General features: G+C 43.3%; 1 protein-coding gene across 6 annotated transcripts in view; it reads left to right on the forward strand.

Moving 5' to 3' along the window:
* PRDM10 (PR/SET domain 10) overlaps positions 1 to 17,634 on the forward strand; it is a 76,648-nt gene extending 59,014 nt beyond the window's left edge. For 5 of the 6 annotated variants that reach the window (XM_050921555.1, XM_050921554.1, XM_050921551.1 and 2 more), the window contains 7 exons: positions 1,006 to 1,206; positions 2,673 to 2,816; positions 7,030 to 7,200; positions 8,784 to 8,924; positions 11,362 to 11,530; positions 12,464 to 12,576; positions 13,948 to 17,634. In XM_050921555.1, coding sequence (XP_050777512.1) covers positions 1,006 to 1,206; positions 2,673 to 2,816; positions 7,030 to 7,200; positions 8,784 to 8,924; positions 11,362 to 11,530; positions 12,464 to 12,576; positions 13,948 to 14,184 — 1,176 coding nt within the window. In that variant the 3' untranslated portion in view covers positions 14,185 to 17,634. The remainder of the gene's footprint in view (positions 1 to 1,005; positions 1,207 to 2,672; positions 2,817 to 7,029; positions 7,201 to 8,783; positions 8,925 to 11,361; positions 11,531 to 12,463; positions 12,577 to 13,947) is intronic. The other variant, XM_050921556.1, reaches the window with a different exon arrangement.

Here is a 17,634-nt window from a genome sequence, read left to right on the forward strand (position 1 = left end):
CTAATTAGGGAGTTGCACACTTTGTAGCTTCTGTAGGCTCAGCTTGTTTCACACACCACAAGCGCCTTGCATTGTTGGAGCCCACGTGACTAAAGGTCTGGTTTTCAGAGGTGCCACGAACCCGCAGTTTCTTTTGACTTCAGCTGGAGCTGTGGGTGCTCAGCATTTGTAAAAGGGAATTAGGCACCTATTTACCTTGAAGGATCTGGACCTAAGACCTTTTATTATGAGCTATCCACTTCTTAGCCACATTTCAGTAATTCCCAGTGCTCTGTGTAGCCTGCAGCTGCTTCTCCTTTACGTTTGGGTGCCTGCTTTTTCTGAGTATGACCCACTCATTGACCTCTCTTTCTGATATGGACTTCTATTTGTTCCATAATGTGATTCACTGATGCCTCCTATATGTGGTTTAGAAGAGCATCCCACTCCTTGCTGAATGTTTCTTTAGTTTTGTTTGGCTTGCTTCCTTTTTAGATTATTATAAAAGGTTACTTTGTTGTTTTTCTCTATAGCTCCTATAATGTGTCTAAAGAAACTAGACTTGAAACAGACTTGCTGATCCCTTATAGTTATTAAAGACCCAGTGATGCTTCAGCAAGAGTAGAGATGTTAATCCTAGTAGCCTAGGCAAATTCCAATTCTGGTGATTACATTCTGCCTCCCATGACATTTCATCTTTGAATGTCAGTTGAATAGGGGTTTCCTCCTCAATTCCTGACCTAAGTAGTTGTGTGGTGCTGGGTTTCTGTGCAGTGTCAAGTAGTTATTACATGCCATCCTGGAGATAGTTGTCTCACTAGCTGGTAAAGTGATATGTGTGTGTGTGTGTGTGTGTGTGTGTGTGTGAGAGAGAGAGAGAGAGAGAAACAACTATCATAAAATTGTTGTACAAATCCCTGTTAAAAGAGGCTTGTGAACTTTCTGGATGGAGACACACAAACTCTATCTGTTTGGGGCACTGCCATTGGTGTTAGGCTGCTTTTATTCAAAAATTTTGACCCACAGGTGTACAAGAGTGCCAGCAAACGCAAAGCCCATATTCTGAAGAACCATCCCGGTGCTGAGCTACCTCCGAGTATCCGGAAACTGCGCCCAGCGGGACCGGGAGAGCCAGACCCCATGCTGAGTACTCACACCCAGCTCACGGGCACAATAGCCACTCCACCAGTCTGTTGTCCTCACTGTTCCAAACAGTACAGCAGTAAGGTACTGTGAATGTCTCCTTGCCTTAGAACAGAGCCCCTCCCTAGTGACGTTCCGCCACAGCTCTTGCATTGGTCAATCCAGGGGTTCAGCCCTTTCATCATGAATCAGACAACAGATTTCAAGCTAACAGAGCACTAACAATGTGAACACAGTTTACTTGATTTACAAAGAAAGGAAGTGTTTAGTGGTTAGATTAGGGAACTGGTTGTCAGGATTCCTGGGTTCCATTCCAAGCTCTGCCACTGATTTGCTGCGTGATTTCTACGAGCGTAGGTTAAACACTTCCCCCAGGCACAAATTCCTTCCTTGCCCTTGGTATCGCTGCCACCACCAAGTGATTTAAACAAACATTCAGAGAGGGCCACTTGGAGCCCTACCTCCCCAAAATATCCCCCCAAGCCGCTACACCTCCCTTTCCTGGGGAGGCTTGAGAAGAATATCCTAACCAACTGGTTACAAAATGAGCACAGATCAAACCCCCTAGGTCTTTAGAACACTGGAAAACAATTAGGTTCTTAAAGCAACTTACCCAACATTTTTAAATACATTTTTATCTGCTTGAGTGTCAGGGCTTGTCTATATGTGGAGATTGACCAGAATAGCTACTGTGGACTAAGCTCTTAGAGAATACCTTCCCATGTAGACACTCTTATTACAGAATAAAAGTGTTTACACAGAGTGTTATTCCAGAATAGTTATAGCACTTTAAATTCAGACCCTGCCATATTCCAGAAAAACATCCCTTAGCCAAAGGAGATAATACTTATTCCCTTCCTGGGTACATGAGTTTAAAAGAGTTTTTTTTTTCCTTTTCCAGGGTTGAGTCCTGATGAATTCCTGGTTTTCTAGGAGCAGGCCTTGCATGGTACAAGCAGAGCTTTTGCTCACAGTATTTCCTGCTTTTTAAACACTGGCAGACGGATTTTCCAAAGTGTGCTCTCATTTTGTATGCCTCCAATTTTGGATGGTCACTTGAGACATCTTGGGCCTGACTTTCAGAGCTGCTGAGCATTCACAGCCCCACTTGAAGACAATGGTTGTTGCAGGTGCTGAGCACCTGTCAAAATCAGGCACAACGTGTCCCAAGTTGGACACCCAAACTCTGAGGTACCCAAAATCAGGGCCACTTCTGTGAATTTTTTCCGTAGGTTTTTCAAAACTCTCCCCTTAGGTTTCTTTTGGTGGGTCTTTTTTTATGAGATGGGTAGTAAAGAGAGGAACGACAGAGTCAGAGACAGAAGAGGCTTTCTGCGCTCTTCTGAACGAGTACTGAAAACATATGACTGTGTGGGGAAGATTGGTCCATGGGGCCATGAAATTTGAGAGGCAAAAGCTGATCATCAGGCCAGTCTAATTAATATGGACTCCATGGTCTTTGTGTTTTCTCACTGGTGACCTGAGCTTTGTGTGGTCTGAGGAATCTCGCTGGCCATCTCCCTAACCCTCTTCTCTGCATCCGTCCACAGACCAAGATGGTACAACACATTCGCAAGAAGCACCCTGAGTTTGCTCAGCTCCCTAACACGATACACACGCCTTTGGCAGCAGCCGTCATCAGTTCCACCCCTGCAGTTTTAACCACTGACAGCACCACCGGAGAGACCGTTGTGGTAAGAATGCAAAGGATGGTAATCCAGGCCATCTGAGTGAAACAGTTAGATGTCCTAGATCATATTATTATTAGCATTTGCTTGGCTCCCACCACTTTGGTATTACAAGGCTTATGTCGAGACATTCCCACAGATCACTTCTACATATGAATCTTTGCACTTTACTGTTGTTCCTCTAGAGGTTCTGTATTTCCCTGTTTGAAGATCTAAAGATTTGCTCACTAGCCTTACCCCATGCTCTCCTGTCCTCACTCCCCATATGTTATGGACGCCAGATGGTATTTTTGGAAAAAAAAACCTATGTGATTGAGGAGCACAAGTGCCAGCAAAAGTCAATGGCACTTGTGCTCCTAAATCACTTTAGCACCTTGGAAAATCTCATGTTCCATCCTAATGGCGAAACACTGGATGAAACTCCCTTTAGTGCTAGTCAAAGCCACCCCTTAATCATTTGGGTGGGGTGTTATTTGAGTGATCTGAGCTCCCTCCATCACCACTGGTGAAGCGTGCTGCCTCCACAACACTCCCAACTCCCAAGGCAGTGATTGGCAGAGACCAGAAAATTGTTCTTGTCTCCCCTGAATGGGAAAGGACCAACCTCCAGCAAAATTTAAAAAATGTCATCCACACTTTAAAATTTATTTCAAGACTGTTCACTGAAACTGTTAGTAACCGTGACCAGAGTGTGCTTGAGAGGGCAAACTCATCCATAATTATTATTATTTATATTACCATAGCACTTAGGGGCCATAGTCAGAGACGAGAACCTTATTGTGCTAGGCACAGTACTAACAGAAAATGTCCCTGATACTTCTGGCTCAATACATCAGATTAACCAAGTGTTAATTGTTTCTTCATGTTCGGTAAATACAATAGCACAGAGCAGCACTACTTCACTTAGATAGGTAGGATAGCTGGAATATATTTGGAGAAAAGATTATTCAACCTGGAAACACGGACCAAGCTCCTGGAAGAACAAAATTTCTGCTTCTATAAAGAATAATTCTGAGCTTGTGGATACAATTTTTTGTTTATTTATTTATTGTTTATTCTATTATGATAACACCTAAGAATACCAAACAGGATCTGGGCCTGTTGTGCACAACGGCCGTATAAACACAAAGCAAAGAGCAGTTTTCAGCTTCATTACAATGTCACATTCTAGTATTTGAGCATTTAGATCTGCATTAAGATTGTGCACTTATGTGCCTAACTGAAGCTCCCATATGCTGGAATAGGACTTTCTAGATAGAGCTCTTGATGCACACGTTTGCGCTGATACGTGAATAAAAATGCTACAATCGCAAGGAGCAGAACTTCCTCTTTATTTTTGTATCACCTGAAAATACTATTGTAGAAATCATTTTCTGATTGACAGGGCTGGTACAAGCAGAGAAAAACGAACAGCCACTTTGCATCCTGCTTTTTGGGGGAATATGAATCCCAGGCAAGATCTGTAACTCATGCAGCAGCCTTATCTGCTTCTTCAGCAGCTGGACCAGATGAGGAATAAACTCATCTCTGGCTGCCTAGGACCCTCTCTTGCTTGGCAGTCCTGTAGATCATAAGGATGGCACTTACCATTCAGTTCAGTTATACCAACAGGAAGATTTTCAGAATGTTCCAAAGACGAACGGTTACATTTCCCACCTGCGAATCCAGATCTCTTTTGGCTTGTGAATGAAGATGGTAACAGTGTGATGTTGGCACATGGGGTTTCTCTGCACATGGCTGAGTGAGGCTAAGGCTGAATTAAGTGGGCACTGAGGATCACCAAACATAGGTCCTGTAGCTGGGACTGGCTGGAACTAAGTTTGGAACCCACTAGCATAGGCAGCAAGAGTCAGTGTAGAGCTCCAGCCTTTGATTTCTGAGCCAGAAGCTGTTTAGTTTCTGATCAGCATTACTTGATCTAAAGCAGAATGGGCACAATGCCAATCACAGAGGCACTTTCCACAGTGCCAGGCAGCATGAGGAATCTTGACCACCGCTTTGGAAGTTTCTGAATTCCCCTGCTTCCCTTCTATGCAGAGGGAAGAATGGAACTATTAGGTCCCTCAGCCTATTGCAAGGCAAGAATTAAATCCCTGCACTCCAACAGCTAGGGAAGAGAGAAGGGAGATGGAATCCTTGTTCCCAGGAGCCCGGGGTGGAAAAGTGTAGAGATGTGATGACAATCTTGTGAAACTACATCTGTACAAAATAGCAAGACTACTGGCAAACACTAAATGGATTAAAAACTGGCTAACTGATAGGTCTGAAAATGTAACTGTAAATGAAGAATTGTCATCGGTCAGGTCTGTTTCCAGTGGTGTCCCACAGGGATCAGTTCCTGGCCCTACACTATTTAACGTCTTTATCAATGACCTGAATAAAAACCATAAAATCATTACTGATAAAGTTTGCAGATGACACTAAAATTGAAGCCGTGGTAAATAATGAAGAGGACAGGTTAATGTTTCAATGTGACCTAGATGCTTGGTAAACTGGGCACAAGCAAACAATATGTGTTTTAATTTGGTTAAGTGTAAATGTATACATCTGGGAACAAAGAATATAGTGCAGGCCGTTTTAACGGGATAGGGGACTCTGTCCTGGGAAGCAGTGCCTCTAAAAGATTTGAGGGATAAATTAGCTGAACATGAGCTCCCAATGTGACTCTGTGGCCAAAAGAGCTAATGCGATCCTGGGATGCATAAAGGGGACTCTTAAATAGGAGTAGAGACATTATTTTGCCTCTGTATTTGGCACTGATGTGACTGCTGCTGAAATCCTTTGTCCGGTTCTGGTTCGCACAATTGAAGAAGGATGTTGATAAATTGGAGAGGGTTCAGAGGAGAGCCAAGAGAATGTTTAAAGGACTTGGAAATATGCATTATAATGATAGACTACAAGAGCTCGTATGCAGCATTGTTGTAGCTGTGTTGGTCCCAAGATATTAGAGAGAGACAAGGTGCGTGAGGTAATATCTTTAATTGGACACTTCTGTTGCTCAGAGAGACAAGCTTTCGAGTTACACAGAGCTCTTCTTCAGCTCTGTATAAGCTTGAAAGCTTGTCTCTCTCACCAATGGAAGTTGGCCCAATAAAAGATATTACCTCACCCACCTTGTCTCTCAAAGAGTTCTGTTTAGCTTAACAAAGAGGTGGTTAAGGGGTGACTTGATCACAGTCTGTAAGTAGCTGCATGGGGAACAATATTTCATAACTGGCTGTTCAATCTAGCAGGGAAAGGCATAACACAACCCAGTGGCTGGAGGTTGAAGCTGGAAAAATTCAGAGTGGAAATAAGGCATTAACAGAGAGAATAATTAACCATTTGAACAATTTATCAAGGGTCATGGTGGATTCTCCATCGTGGGAAATTTTTAAATCAGCACTGCATGTTTTTCTAAGAATTATTCTGGGGCAGGTCTCTAGCCTGTGTTAGATGGGAGGTCAAACTAGATGATCCCAGTGCTCCCTTCTGGCCTGAGGGCTTGGCTACTCTTGAAACTCCAAAGCGCTGCCGCGGGAGCGCTTCCGCGGCAGCGCTTTGAAGTGCGAGTGTGGTCACGGCGCCAGTGCTGGGAGAGAGCTCTCTCAGTGCTGGACGTACTCCACCTCCTCATGGGGATTAGCTTGCAGCGCTGGGGCACTGTTTACACTGGTGCTTTGCAGCGCTGTAACTTGCTGCACTCTGGGGGTGTATTTTTTCACACCCCTGAGCGAGAAAGTTGCTGCGCTGTAAAGCGCCAGTGTAGCCAAGGCCTTAGACTCTATGAACCTATGAACTGTTCTCTCACATTTACTCACCATCATGACACGGCCATTGCAGACCCTTCACAAGATGTGATTATTTTGTGGTTGTGTGAAAGTTCTGTCTTTGGCAAGGTGGTCCACCAGCAATTAAAAGCTGAGCACAGCTGCGTTGAGTAACAGGAGAGTAACTCTAAACCTGGGAGAGAATGCAGTTTCTTCCTGTATGCCTTGTCCCTGCCAGTGGTAATGAAAGAGAGAGAGCATGAAAATATGGGTCCCCCCCAGTGCAGAACAGAGCATTCCCACTGGCCTGATTGCTGACAGAATCTAATTAAGTGGAGCTCCACACACTGTAAACTCTTCTAAATTACTGACTAAGCTTCAGTGATTTAGGTTAGGTTAAGTACAAATGTGCAAAGTATTCAGTCCAAGAGATAATATTGCATGATGCACTGTGTGCCTCTCTTCCTCAGACAACAGATCTGCTGACGCAAGCAATGACAGAACTGTCCCAGACCCTGACGACGGACTATCGAACCCCACAGGGAGATTATCAGCGAATCCAGTACATCCCTGTGTCACAATCCACAGCTGGCCTGCAGCAGCCCCAGCACATACAGCTGCAGGTTGTGCAAGTGGCCCAGGTAGGTAATATACTGAAGATGTATTTTATATCTCTCCCCAAGCCGAAGTGACACCACAGTTTTGAAGACTTTAAAAAAAATGTTTTGATGGTGAAAGGTTTTGGGTAGTTATCACCTGGAGACTGAAAATCAAGCTAAATTGCTGGTGCTGCTCCAGGGACTGCCTCTCAGGAACTGACAAAAGTGGGTCAGTGGGTGACCCACTTCTGCAGTTGAGAGAAGCAATTTGACACCCCTACCCCCCCCGAAACCTGGAGCCAAAATCTGAAAGTTTGGAAAGTGTTTGCTTTCCCCATGTATTAACTCTTAGAGTATTCATCCTCTGTGACATTCAGTAACCCCTTAAAAATAAATATAGAGGGTAACAGGATTAGTGGAGCTGAGGAAATGGATTTCAGGCAGCTTTGCGCAACCAGAGCAGCTCCTTTAAACCCTTCAGTCTCTGATTGCTTGGGTGGATCTGAAAATATCAAACAGCTTATATTTGAGCCTGAAATGGGGAGCTGTTTCCTGTCCTTTTGTTGCTCATTTTTAGCAATGCTGCACCCCTTGTTAACAATGGCCTAAATACTGGCACCATTTGACGTGAATTTATGAAGTTTTAATGATTCAGATGCTGAGATTCTGGTGCCTGCAGCTTTGAATTGATTTTAACGAGGTGTGATGTCTCTAATTAAATAACTATAATTAAGTAGAAGTTGGTGCCTCTAAGGGCTTGGCTACACTTGTGAGTTACAGCACAATAAAGGAGCCCCAGGCGCTCTAGCTCACTACCCGTCCTCACTAGCAAGGCACGTTGAGCAGTCTAACTCTGCGGCTACAGCGCTGCTGGTACTCCACCTCGGCGAGTGGAATAACGTTTGCTGCGCCCCGCAGTGCCAGTGTGAAACTCCATCTCCGCGAGAGGTGTAGCACTTAGGTGTAGTTAGATCGATATCGTGTCAGTGTAGAAACTGCGTTGCTTACATTGAGTGGTGCTGCCTGTCAGAAGCCATCCCACAGTGCCCACACTGACAGTTAAATCTATGCAAGTGCTCCTGGTGAGGACGCGCACCGCCAGCAAAAGGAGCATAGTGTAGACATGCAAAAACGATTGAATTACTGTGGTGGCTGTACGTCGACCTAACGTAGGTCTACTTAATTTTGAAATGTTGACTTGCCCTTAGTCTCTCTGTGCCTGGGATCCCATCTGTACAGTGTACTTCCCTACCTCACAGGGGTGTTGTGAGAATAAATACATTAAATATCGTGAGGCAATCAGATGCTATAGTAACTGGCACCATATAAATTGATAGATTTAATAATTAGAGAAATGTCTCTTTGCGCAACTAAATTGCTCATTTACCTTCCATTATGACGCATTTTTTTAGCCCTGTTTACAAGTTAGCAACAATCCTGTTGTAATGCAGGCTACTGATCACTCCAAGTGTTGCTTATTGTTTAATATTTGTATTATGATAGTGCCCAGAGGCCCCACATCAGGATCATGGTCCCATTGCTCTAGGTACTATGCAAACAGAAAGGTGGACACAGTCCCTGCCCCAGAGAATTTACAGTTCACAGCTCTGCTTTGATTTTCCAAGGCTACCTCACCTCACCAGTCCCAGCATTCCACGGTGGACGTTGGACAGCTGCATGACCCCCAGACGTACACCCAGCATGCCATCCAGGTGCAGCATATCCAGGTCACAGAGCCAGCCCCAACAACTCAATCATCATCACAGGTATCCCACGCTTTCAATGCAAAGAGCATTCTCCGTGCCAGGATGCTCAAGCTGGAGTTTTATACAGCTCTGTGCAGCTGATGCGCTGTCCGTAGGACTCTCATTGAAATCCTTAAGAGTACGGCACGTGGAGCTGTTGCAGCATTAGGACCTAGAGATTATTTAAAATAGTTCCCAGATATTCCCATTTATCACATCATATGCAAGGTAAGGGTGTAAAGACACTTGAGTGGACATATTTATGACTCCATATGGTTAAAGGGATGAAAGAAGTTCACAGATCTGCAAATACTGGCCATCCTCAGAGGGAGTTCATGGGAACATGGGCATTTTAGAAAGACATTATGGACTCTGCATGAGACTAGGAAATCCTGAGTTCTAATCCTGGTCTGCCATTAACCAGTTCTCTATGCCTCAGTTTTTCCATCTGTATAATAGAGCTAATGATACTTAGAGTATTTGTTATGTCTATACAGTGCATATTTGAAAATATAAAGTGCCTATGTACAATGGTGGTGGGTATTTTAGAAATGCAGAGATAACTTATCAGACAGATGGATAACTTATTTACTAATTTATTTAGATTGTTTAAATGGGCAGTTTCTTTTTTAAAAAGCAAGTCTCTTCACATATGTACAAGATTAACATATTATTTAAACAAAAGCATTTACATGCTCTCTTGGTGCCAATAAAGGATTCTCAGGAGTCTCCCAGTCATCTGTCCTAAAACCCCATTTGGCTTCACTCCCTCCCTCAGAAACGCTTGAGGTAAAATATAGGCCTCGCAGTCATCAAATTAGGCTGTGGCCAACACAGGAGTGAGGTAATCTCAAAGGCCTTTCACTGAAAAGGCTCTGCCAGGAGCCCTCTCTTATATAAGCCAGGGGATCATGCAGAGAGGCAGTCCTGAAGGTATGTACAGCCCCCACATTGCTCTCTAGCTACTTGTTTTAAAGCAGTGATGACTAATGGCACAGATATTCCCAGGGTCTGAAACCAATAATGAATTATTTCTGTTACACACTGAAACTATCTGAAGAAGAATTAAAGTTCTTTTCCTAAGTGTCAGAAAGTTCAAAATTCAACTCTTGTTGCCCCAGAGAGTGTTCAATTTGTAGTACTGGTCTTTTCTGAGCAGTTAAAAGACTTGTACGGTTTCTGGTTCTGATCTCGGCTCCCTGCCCCAGACTTGCCGTGTGACCTTGGGCAAATCAGATCTCTCTACCTCCGTTTACCTATCTCTGAACTGGGTCTAATAATACTGACTGAGCACACAGAGAGGTTGTGAGGCTAAATCCATTAATGTTTGCAAAGGGCCTTGAGCTCCTTGCATTGAAGGAGCTATAGAAGGTCAAAGCACTATTATTATTATAGTGACTAGTGGTAGAGCAGGACTTCATTGTAAACATGCTACTAAGTTTATGGTTGTCCACAGAACAGGTGCAGCATGGGTGGCAGCAGCGCAAGGTGTTCCCATGCTGTTCTGCCACCCTTGACCTGGTATGAGAGAGACCTAAGGATGAGAAAGGAGTTTATGCTCCATGCGCATTCATTCAGAGCTTGGCCTCTTCTGAGACTGCCGGTTGTGGGAGTGGTTATAATATGGACATTTTTTCAGTTAGGAATGACTCTGGGAACCCACTGATTCCTGTGCCAAAAGACAGCTGCAAATGTACAATAACTATTGAGCGCTGCCGACCTGGGCTGAGGTTTGCATTATCAACTAAAGGATTAATCCGATAGTATCCTAATTCTAAGGGTATGTTGACCCTACCCGCCGGATCGGCAGGCAGTGATCGATCCAGTGGGGGTCAATTTATCATTTCTAGTCTAGACACGATAAATTGATCCCTGAGCGCTCTCCCGTCGACTCCTGTACTCCACCACCATGAGATACACAGGTGGAATCGATGGGAGAGTGGCAGCAGTCAACGCACTCCAGTGAAGACACCATGGTAAGTCGATCTAAGTACGTCGACTTCAGCTACATTATTCACGTAGCTGAAGTTGCGTAACTTAGGGTATGTCTACACTACCAGCTGGATCGGCGGGTAGTGATTGATCTATTGGGGATCGATGTATCGTGTCTCATCTAGACGCGATACATCAGTCCCCGAACGCACTCCCTGTTGACTCCCGAACTCCACCAGGGCGAGAGGCGGGAGCGGTGGCCGTCGATCCTGCACTGCGAGGACGCGAAGTAAGTCAATCTAAGTCGATCTAAGATACATCGACTTCAGCTATGCTATTCTCATAGCTGAAGTTGCATATCTTAGATCGATTCCCCACCACCCCAGTGTAGACCAGGCCTTAGATTGATCCCCCCTCCAGTGTAAACCAGGCCTAAGAAGAACGTACCTCCAGCAGTACAAATGCGTGTAAGCCGTATCCTGCTGGCAGATAAATAATTATTTCTGCTTTCATGGTGTTGTTCTAGGTGGGAGCTCAGCCATTGAGTCCCTCATCACAACAGTCTCAGCAGGAACTCAGCCCCTCCCAAATGCAAACGACGACATCAGCACCAAGCCAAACTCTCCAGCAACAGCAAGGATCCTCAGTCCAGCACACGTATCTACCCAGCACATGGAACTCATTTCGTAGCTACCGTAAGTATCGGAAATGGAGGAAGGTCAGCAATCCCACTAACTCCCTTTGGGACTGGATTCAAGTCTCTTAGCCCCTTTTCCTCCATTTCCCCAGCTGTAAAATGGGAAATGCAACACTTCCCTACTTCACAGAGGATTAGGAGGATTCATTAGTTAATGTTCATTAAGCTCTTTGAAGGGGAACAGGGCTATATAAATACAAACTATTATTATTGGACTTTCCCCTTTCCAGGCTGGAGTCGCACCCTTGTGTTTTAAGTGGTCTGTTTTAGCAGGCTGGTTTCTCTTTTCCAAGGAGTACATTTGGCAAGAATAAGTCTGCCTTGGAGAATGGATTGTTTAAATGCAGAGGAAAGCCCTAACGCATTCCGGAAAGGCTCATTTAGGAGAGGGTGACACAAAATGGACTTTTCGCACCTGATGTCAAGTACCTTCCTGTGCAACTCTGGCCAGCAACCCTCTGAATCCTGGAGCAACACATCCTTGAGGAATACTTCCATGTATGGCAACAATGGATATGATGGCTGTGGACTAAAGAGATCCTGAGATGATGTCAATTGGTGTAGCTCCACTGAAGTCAATAGGGCGATGCTGATTTTCACCACCTGAGGATCCAGCCCTAGGTGTCTGATTCTTTTTTCCACAGGATCTCAGACTTTGCCGAGATACCCAGAAGCCCAACACTTAAATTGTACGACCGGCGTCAGTTGCTGCCTAATCTTAAAGCCCTTGGAGACTGGGTGCCAGCATGCAACTTCCATCTTCATTTAAGCAGCTGCACTGCACTTAATGCTGAAACTTGTACTCTTTGTCAGTCAGCCTGACCTCTGCGTTAAAATGAGGATAGTCACAGGCCCCACTGTAGCACTCCTTGGCTTTATCCATACTAACCTCTGAGAGTCTTTAACTGTATTTCTCGATCCTCTCTTCTAGCATCGGAAATTCAGATGATGGCCATCCCACAGGGTCAGTATGTGATCGCAGAGACAGCGGTAGGCACTCCTGTCACCACAGTGAACACAGGGCAAGTGAAAGCAGTCACCCAGGTAAGCAGAAGGAAGGCAGTCTTTGTTCTGGGAGGATGAATTAGAGATAAAGCTCTCGGTCTGAACACATGAAAGAAACACCAAAAGAAATGTCGGAGGGACACAAAGTAGGAAACATGTTAGTGTCATACCAAGGATACATGTAAAGGTGTTTTCTGAAGTTATGTGCCTTACAATTGATAAAAACTGAATGTGCGTGTAAGTGACAGAGAGAGAGAATTGTATGATCTAAAAGATCATAGGCTTTCTGCAACACTTGTACCAAGTACCATATTGAGGCAGTGTCCATAGCTACGCTTGCAACCCTTAGTTACATAACATGCTGGGACTCCGGCGGCCCAAGGCTGAGGAGCAATGTGGCATTGTTCTTTAGGGTCCAGGAGGCAAGAAATGATCTGTTTGGTGGGAGGTGTCAGTCATCTACTTCAAGGGAAAACACAGTTAATTATTTATGTAGTACCACAATCCCTATGAGGTGGGGTAGCAGGGTGATCTGCCCCTTTAAGGGGCTGCAGAGCTTAGGAGCAGCAAGCCCTGGCCTAAGGAGAAGCCTGGCAGGTAGGAGCTGGGAATCAAAGCCAATCATTAGCTGCTGCTTAGCTGGATATGCTGGTCACCCTGCTACACAAAAGTGAAAATGAAGAACCCTGTACCAAGGCATTTACAGTCCGATGCCACTGTTTGGCTGACATATACTCGTATGAGTGGCTTTACATGAGCAAATAATTCCATTTAGCTCATCAAACTGAGTCCAGTAGGACTATTCCCTTGCATAAACGATTGCAGGATCAGGGCCCAGATTAGTAGTATTGATTAGTTATAATACTTGAGATAGGTAAATGTGTATTAAAGCTGGCTGCAGATAGAAATGAATTTTCAAAACAGTTTTTAGAAACTTTTGTCATTGTTAAACTCTTTGCATAACTGAATGGTGTGAATGGACTCAGTGAAAGCTGCCATGATACTTATATTGTCTAGCAGGAGCTCCAACATACTAATATAGGATACAGAAAATGCAGCTCCAACTGGAATGTATGGGAAAATAGTAGACTTTTTAGCGTCATTCTAAAATAAGTTAGTTATTTTAATTTTTTGCATGGGTGGATTAATTATATAGTTGGTTTTAGCCAATGTTAAATTAACCCTTTTTTTTATAGTAGTTAAATGAGCCTTACAATTTTGAAAGTATCCTGTTTGTGTTTTATTCTGTAAACGTTTGAATTCAATACAGTTTAATTTTATAATCGCTCATTCATATAGACAATATTCCCCAGTGCTGAGACAGAAAAGTTGTAATAAGGTGTGAGAGAAAGACGGCTATTCTGCTGGTCTGAAATATCACTGTAACTTGTGCTTCTACTTTCTGTGCAGACCCATTATGTGATATCTGAAGGTCAACCCGATCTGGATGTAAAACAGAACTCTTCACTCTCCAGTGGGGTGCAAGTGGGTGTGTCTCAGCCATCAGCACACTGTGACCCCTTGGAATCACAAACAACCAATCAACAGCAAACCACACAGTACATCATCACTACAACCACCAATGGGAATGGGGGCAGTGAAGTGCACATCACTAAACCAAGAACTTTTTCCACAGAGCACGAATGAAGAAATCCCATCGTGTCACCTGACTTTAAGAACAACCTATCCCCCAAAACATCTGGGTGTCCTGGAGCTCATTATGTTTTAAAGTATTCATGCACATAACTTCAGCTAGAATCTTGGCGCTCTTGCTGATGCTTTATAAGGGGGTTTAGGTCACAGCAACAACTAAAAAATACCCTCAAAACCCTTTGGGAATGGTGCCATCTTATGCAAATCTTCAAGAAAAAGGAAAAAATGAGAAGTGGAAACTGTGCTTGCCCAGAACTTTACTTTTTGGCATGTCTGATGACCCTTATTTTTCCTTTGAGGAAGTATCACAGTAGACAACATTTATTATAAAGGTAGGGGAAAATACTTGCCAAACAAATAGCTAATGGCAGATTATGCCCCATGTACATTTCTACCATCTGCAGTTAAACAAAAAGACATCATGTAAACTGCCTATGGTATTCGCTTTATGTCAGAACTGCTCCCTGTGTCTTTATTTTTAAATGACCAAGGAAGAAGGGAATATACCAGCTAGATAAAGAGCAGACCACCTGGAAAGAAGGAGCAGCAGCAAATCGGTGACTCCTTGTGTACACGTGAGTGTGAGAGGGACAGATGTAACAATGAAGCTGTGAAACTGTGTAGAAGCAGTCAATTAAATTATTATTTAGCAACCTTTTAGAACTGTTTACATGCTGTCTGTGCTGCCCTGCCAAGATGTTCTGGGGAGAAGGAAAGATGCAGTCTTGAGACCTCAATGTTTGGAATTGAAATCCTAATAGCACATGACGGTAACACTGAGCCTATTATGTTTTTTTTTCCCTACACTCACAGGGAACTCTTCTTTTCTCTTGTAAACCAATAAAAGGCTCGGTAATGTTTAAAGCTCTATAGTAGCTTTGTGCTGTGACCCCTAATGATGGTTGTATGAAGAGAGAATTGGGGGAGGGAGTTTAAAGAAATGGATTTTTTTTTTTAAACTTTTCTTTGGTAGTTTTAAAGTAAAAAGGCACTCTGAACTCTGTGCCTTACAGTTGCCGTTTGAAACTCACTTTAACCTGCAATGTCAGAAGAGAACCTTTGTAACCTGCTCCCTGTGTACACACTTTTTGCAGACGTGGTATACTTATCTCTAGGGCTGCCTCAAAATTTAATGTCTTTTCCCTGTGAAGGTTGAATGGAAAGTTGGTTGCTCTGATAAAGTTGGTTGCTCTGATTTTCCATGTACCTTGTGCTGCAATTCCTGTGGACTGTTTCATAAAATCACCAGCCTTGGACTCAGGAAACACAAAAAAAGAATGCTAGTGGACCACTATTATAGGATAATGAAAGCCATCTCAAAGGATTGCTTGATCTGGCAGACCTGGTATTTTACAGAGCTTGTGTTATGGTTTGGGACCAGGAGACAGGGAAGCTGTGTCTTTAAAGCAGTTTATTTGTTCTTACATTGCTCCCCTTTAAGGATCTGTTTGTTTGTTTTAAACCAAGGGGAAGGAGGTAATTTTTATTCTGGTGCTTAGGAGGATACCACAGCTCCACAGACTTCATATGCCTAAATCTTTACTGACTGCTTGAAGAGCTACCCCAGAGTGTCAGTGTCTAATAGGATACATTGTAAACTTTGGTCTTAATGGCCTTTTGTGACATCATAATTAACAGATGAAATCTCTATTTTGAACAACTTTTCTTTGGTGCTACACTGAAGATCCCTTGCTTACACAAGTGTGCCCGTTGGTTCTGGTGGGGCTACTTGTGAGTGTGTGTAGGAGTTGCAGTAGCAGGCCTGATGATGCCAAGCCTTAAACTGAAGTCCCAGTCTAAAACCGTAACTGGACAACTACTTGATGGCAAAGTCTGATGACACATAATGCTGTGGTAAATAACATATCTGTTCATATGGAGTGGAAACAATGACTGCATGATGACATAAACCCTGTTTAAATATTGGCTGGCTCAGCACTGCTTTAGGGTAGTCTTGAAGTGATTGGCCAAAATGTAGACTAAATTGGTACCTGGGATCCTCCTGCTTTGACTGTCCCGAAATGATGGAGCATTAACAAGTTAGGAGCTTGGGTTCTGCTCCAAAGCCCACTGAAGTGAATGAGCATTTTTCCATTGACTTCATTGGGGCTTTGGATCAGGTCCTTTCTTTGCGGCGGTGCTGAGCAATGGTCATTCCTATTGATTCCAACTGGAGCTGTACATGCTGAGCACTTCTGGAAATCAGGCCCTTGGTATGTTGTTTGTGTAGGAGAAAAGAAAGAAGCTCACTGGCCTGACTTTGCCTCACAGCTTCTTATTAAAAAAAGGAGGCTTTTCTCAGATTGCCAGATGATCTACTGACTAAAAATGAAGGTATACACGTTCCTCTACACACTCCTACAAATTTAAAGTCAGATATGTGGTACTACAGATAATGAGAAGTAGGTGATTTGAAAATGTCACATGGTAAATAGTTACTGTTTTACAGGAGTCTTTTAAAGTCTTTAAAGGTCCAGTTACCAGATATGAAGAATAAGCCTTTAAAGCATTGCGAATGTAGGCTTTAAAAAACAAAGTTTTCTTCAACTTTGTTTAGAAACCATCACTTAATGGGGACGTTTGTTCTTGTACCAGTTACTTCAAGTTAAAAACTAGCCTGTTGTTATGGAATGCAGTTTGAAAATGGCCTTTTTGAGCTTATATCTTGTTTATCGAGATTTTTGTTCTGTGTCTCACAGCGGCACAACATACAAAACCACCAGCCAGAAACCAAAGAAAGCGATAGTTCACTTTGTGTCTCAAATTAATGGATGGATGAGAATACAATATATACAAAGAGAGACATAATCTTCCCTGGGAATTAAGCATCATGCATTTTCATTCCAAAGTAACGAATTATAATGATTACACAGATCTGGGGAGAGAACAGAAATTTGGTAGTGAAAAACAGTCCTACAGTTGTGTCTGTAGTGCAGGGCTTCTCTTAAAAATGAAAATCTGTTTCTATGGCTGTGTGCAGACCTGCAGTGCAGAAAACATATAAATTTCTTTTCTTTTGCTGGAGCCAGCCCAAAGATCTCTGTCTCCTAAATAATGTCCCATCAGAGCTTAATTGTGGAGTACCCTTCATTGTCACTGAGAGCTAAAGGCTGCCCTAAGAATTACATGCTGGGTGCTCCGTTTGGCTTCCATTGAGTACCCCTGCTCCTGCATCTCAGCCCAGAAGTTGGCCCTGATTCTCTGCTCTCCAAAAGAATCTTACTTGCTTCTTTCCAAGAACTGTTAAAACACCTGGGACTAAATCTGGATCTTTTGTGAGACACTGAAGCTGACTGACTAGTTGCATCATTCTGACCCTGTTCTGTTATTTAAATGTGTATGTTTGTTGTACATTCAGTGACTGTTATAGTGTTAATAGTATCGTGCTACCTGGCAGTTGTAAAAACAAAATTAATAAAGTTTTCTTCTTTTTTAAATACTGAA

This window comes from Gopherus flavomarginatus, chromosome 13 (genome assembly GCF_025201925.1).
Source record: "Gopherus flavomarginatus isolate rGopFla2 chromosome 13, rGopFla2.mat.asm, whole genome shotgun sequence".
In the NCBI taxonomy this organism is placed as follows: domain Eukaryota; kingdom Metazoa; phylum Chordata; order Testudines; family Testudinidae; genus Gopherus; species Gopherus flavomarginatus.